This window comes from Colobus angolensis, unplaced genomic scaffold, assembly GCF_000951035.1.
Source record: "Colobus angolensis palliatus isolate OR3802 unplaced genomic scaffold, Cang.pa_1.0 Scaffold426, whole genome shotgun sequence".
Classification (NCBI taxonomy): domain Eukaryota; kingdom Metazoa; phylum Chordata; class Mammalia; order Primates; family Cercopithecidae; genus Colobus; species Colobus angolensis.
The window spans coordinates 639,810-644,576 of record NW_012117666.1 but is presented as its reverse complement, the minus strand read 5'-3'; the positions used below and the strand labels follow the sequence as shown (position 1 = coordinate 644,576).

General features: G+C 61.0%; 1 protein-coding gene across 3 annotated transcripts in view; it reads right to left on the bottom strand.

Moving 5' to 3' along the window:
• TP73 (tumor protein p73) overlaps positions 1–4,767 on the bottom strand; it is a 63,103-nt gene that overhangs the window by 8,788 nt on the left and 49,548 nt on the right. For all 3 annotated transcript variants that reach the window (XM_011956840.1, XM_011956841.1, XM_011956842.1), the window contains 2 exons: positions 2,748–2,934; positions 2,024–2,139 (listed from right to left, as the gene is read on the bottom strand). In XM_011956840.1, coding sequence (XP_011812230.1) covers positions 2,024–2,139; positions 2,748–2,934 — 303 coding nt within the window. The remainder of the gene's footprint in view (positions 1–2,023; positions 2,140–2,747; positions 2,935–4,767) is intronic.

Genomic DNA, 4,767 nt, shown 5'->3' with positions numbered 1-4,767 from the left:
CACCCACCCCATTTATCCATCCATCCATCCACCCACTTACCTACCCATCCATCCATCCATCCATCCACCCCAACCACCCCCATCCATCCACCCATCCACCCACTCACCCCGTCCACCCACCCATTCATGAAGATCACTGAACACCAAGCACTAGGCTGGTTCTGGGTTCTGGCAGGGCTCAGACTTGGTCTATGCTCTCAGAGCAGCACAGAGTCCTGCGGTCTGTTTGCCCCAACCTTCTCCCCTGACATGGGCTGGAGGTCAAGCCCAGATGCTGGGTGTGAGTGTGTGCCTGCACAGATTTTGGGGGCCTATGTGTGTGTTGCATGCTGTGGGCTCATCTGGGCAGAAAGAGGAACCAGAGCTGTCCCCAGCAAACCCACCCCCAGCACACTCCCGTTTCCCAGGGATTTTGCAGTACAGCTGAGACATGAACCAAAAGTCTGTTTTTTTTTTCTTTGAGACGGAGTCTCGTTCCGTTGCCCAGGCTGGAGTGCGGTGGCACGATCTAGGCTCACTGCAAGCTCCACCTCCCAGGTTCACTGCAAGCTCCACCTCCCAGGTTCACACCATTCTCCTACCTCAGCCTCCCGAGTAGCTGGGACTACAGGTGCCCGCCACCACGCCTGGCTAATTTTTTGTGTGTTTTTTAGTAGAGACGGGGTTTTACCATGTTAGCCAGGATGGTCTTGATCTCCTGACCTTGTGAGCCGCCCACCTCGACCTCCCAAAATGCTGGGATTACAGGCGTGAGCCACCGCGCCCAGCCGTGAACCAAAACTCTTGATCAATGAGTATCCCCAGACCACAATGTGGGCAGTTTTCACATCACCCTGGAGACAAATACAAAAGCCATTCTGGGTTTGGGAAAATCTTGGCCTTTCTCAGAACTGCTGTCACACGGCAGCCACCAGGGGGCGAGAGAGCACTGCCTTCCTGGCAGGCCGGGGCAGGTGAGGGTGGGACATGGGTTTCAGGGAGCCCTCCTGGGCCCTGGTACTGCTGACATAAGGGGCTGCTCTTAGAGGATGGTGGGATGGGGACCTCGAAGGGGGCCTGGGTACAGGGTAGAGGGTTGTGGAGGACCTGGAGACTGGGTACAGGGACAGGAGGCTGGGGTGTCCTGGGGGCCTGGTACAGGGATGGGACCTGGTGGGGGAGGCTGGGGCTGGGTACAGCATGGAGCCTGGTCTCAGAACCAGGTACAGGGAAGGTAGAGGCCTGCCATTGCCTGCCTTTCTCTGGGGGCCTGGTACCCACTCCTCACCTGTTCTGCCTCTGCCCCACCATCCTGCAGCAACTTCAAACCCTTTGTTTCCCCCTACCCCAGCCTTTCACACCAGTTGGGCCCCACATCAGCTCCAGAATGGTGTCCCAGAAACTTCTGCTGCCTTTGGGCCAAAGGTCAAACCCCCCAGCCTCTCTGTGTCCCCTTCCCTCCAGCCTGCATGCCCCCCAGTTCCCTGCAGCCCCCACCCACGTGGTGTCCAGCGGGGCCTCCTGGCTCTCTGCCCTGCTGACCAGCCTCAGCCTCCTGCAGGCCGCCTCTCCTGGGCCCCTGGCCTGGGCTAGGAGTCTTTCCACCATCCCTCAACCCCCTTCGTAGAATCTGCCACCTCTTCAGGCACTGTTGCTGGTTCAGTTCTGTCCCAGCCAGTCCAGGGTCTAAATGGGCAGGGAACTCCCATCTCCTGAATCCGTGTCTGGGAGCCCCAAGCCAGAAGCAGTGTTGGGCACCAACAGAGGGCAAGGCTGAAGACCCACTCCCCACGATGGAGCGGGGCACACTGAGGGCCTGAGAGGGCCCGAGGCGGATGTGGGGCCAGAGCACCAGTGTGCACAGTGGGGCCTGTGTGGGTGAGGGAGTCCCCGACGCACACTTAACACAGAGCAGGGAGCCCCGGACAGACGCCACGGGATGGGCAGATCAGCCAACTGAGGAGGGACAGGGGCTGCCTCAGGGGACCCCACACCCCGTACGGCTGACTGCAGGGCCCTGGGCACAGCCTGGCTCCCGGCCTACCTGTGGTGGCTCGTAGGGCACCACGACGCTCTGCCTGCCAGTGACAGGGTCGTCCACATACTGCGAGAGATTATTGCCTTCCACACGGATGAGGTGGCTGGCTGGGGCAGACTGTCCTGCCGGGAGGGGGCAACACTTCAGAGAGGTGCACAGAGGTGCCCACCCCATGCCAGGTGCAGAGAGGTGCCCAGCCCCTGCCAGGTTCAAAGAGGTGCCTGGCCCCATGCCTGGCACAGAGGTGCCGACCTGTGCCAGGTAGAGAGGTGCCCAGCACTGTGCCAGGTGCATCGCAGCAGAACTGAGACCACCAGGCCCAGTCCGTGGGCTTCCAGATGAGGCTCAGGCCGGCTGGTAGCCCTTGTGCCTGGGGGTGCCTGCCCAGTGGCTCTGCTCCCTGATTCTCCTGCCAATCCATGGGGTAGCCCATAGGCCTTGCCAGGCACACTGGAGAGAGGGGCTGTGGCACATAGGATCTCTGGGGCCCCAGAAGGCCGCTGCCCCTCAGACTCTGCCCAGACCACTTGCCCCTGCCCAGGAGCATGGGCCCCCGCAGGCCCCAGTCAGAACTGGGGAAAAGGGGGCTGGGGGAGGCACTGAAAGCCCTCCCGGGGAATGCTAAGCCCATGCCATCAGCCCCACTCTTGCCCAGTTAGGCAGCCCCTAGCTGTGCTATGCAGGGTGCTGGGCAAAGTGCCACCGGAGGGGAGGAGCTGGGGGCCCTCACCTTCGTTGAAGTCCCTCCCGAGCTCGTGGTTGGGGCAGCGCTTCACGATGTCAGTCACGTGCTCCGCCTTCTTGTAGACAGGCATGGCCCGGATGGCGGTGCCCGGGGGTGGTGGAGTGGACACCTTGATCTGGATGGGGCACGTCTTGGCGATCTGGCAGTAGAGTTTCTTCAAGAGTGGGGAGTACTGGGGTGGGGGAGAGGGAGCAGGTGAGACTGGTGGTCCCAACTGCACCCCTGTCCAGGCCACCCCCCATCGGGAGCCACATTCTCCCCACGGGAACCCTCTCCACAAGCCCCAGATGAAGACTGCCCCGAGCAGCCCCTCTGCTGAACCCCTCCAGGTGTCTGTCCTTCGAGGTGCGAATCCAGGCACGGCTGCCCTGGCACCCACTCCACAGCCATCGGGTCATTTGGGCCCCATGACAGCAGGGGTGTGAGTGCCAGTGGCAGCCAGGTGGAGAGGCTTTAGGTTTATGGGTGAGGACAAGAAAGGCCAGGAGAGCAAGAAGGGGCTGCTGGAGAGTGAGGGCGAGAATGGGGGCTGGGAGCCAGGCCTGCAGAAGCCATGTCCCCCACTGCAGTGCTTTGAAGAGGTAGATTTGCAGCATTGAATCTGTTTTTAAGACCAGAGCTAGGCTTCTCTGGCATTTGCACAGAGCAAGTGTGATGGGCTGGGTGTCCACGATGCATTCAAGTTTCCATAGAGAGCTCTCTGGGTTGGTGTGTGTGTGAAGGCCTGTGAAGGTGTGAAGGCCTCTTATGCCCTCAGCAGCCCTGGTGACTCTGACACCCTCTCCTGCTGGGGCCACCAAGTCTGAGCAGCCGAGCCAAGCCCCAGTATCCCCAGCTTGGGACTCAAGGAGCTAAGAGGTCTGTCCGGGGCCGACATGGGCCCTGCTGTGGGAGGACTGGATGACATCCTTCCTGATCCAGCCCCTGCAGAGGCCTCCAGCATCCTTGCCCCACAGGGCCTGGCTGCCCATCTGAGGACCCAGGCCGGCTCTCATGAGTTCTAAGAGGGATCCCGCTGAGGCTGCTGCAGGGGCGTCCACTCACTTCCAAGCTGGCTGATTTCCCAAGTGTCTGGCTCCTGGGCACCTGCTGGGAGTCCTCATGCCCTCTCCCCACAGGGCCATCAGGAATGATCCCTGGTCTCAGGTTCAGAGAATGACTTCTGCTCCCACCCCATGCCCTCTGGGCCCCTCACCAGCCCCCGATGACTCAGAATCACAAGTCACTGCAGCCGCAAGTGCCCTGGAGAATGTCCCATCGCGCTCCACTATGGAACAGTTGGGGAAACTGAGGTCAGACACAGGGAGCTACTGGCAGAACCAGGGAAGCCCTTTGCCAAGGAAGATAGGGAGCCCTGACCCCCACTGGCCACCCGTGCTGCCTCTCTGGCCATCAAGGGACACGAGGGGCTCTCAGGAACCACACAGGTCCTTGGCAGGTGCAGGCACACGAAAAGCGAGGAAGGAAAAAGGAGGAAAGAGACAGGGGAGATGGAGCTGATGGAGCCTATGAGCCATGGTGGGTGGGGCATGGGTCCGCAGCACCCTCAGCGCCCCTGTCTCTGTGCAGTAGGATCAGTCCCCTCTTTGATGAGTTACTTGGGCTCCCCGAATGGGACCCAGCCAGGAACGCTGGCCTGTCCCTGCCATGGGTGTGAGGGGACTGGAGGGACAAGTGGAAGGGGGTCTTTCAGTGGCCTCCTCAGGATGGGAATTGGATACCAAAGGGCTGGCCCCTCCTAGATCCTCCATCCATCTGGAGCCCCTAGAGCTAGAGTGGCTCCACTGCCCCTGCCTGCGACCCCCACTTTGGGCACAGGGCCTTAGGCAGGAAGCTGCCCATCCCCAGTCCTGTTAAAAATGCAGAAAGGAACCATCATGCACAACCCTGCAGGCGAGGCTGGGCGCTGTTTAGAAAAGGAGGAAACAGGTCGGGTGCAGTGGCTCACGCCTGTAATCCCAGCACTTTGGGAGGCCAAGGCAGGCAGCTGAGGTCAGGAGTTCGA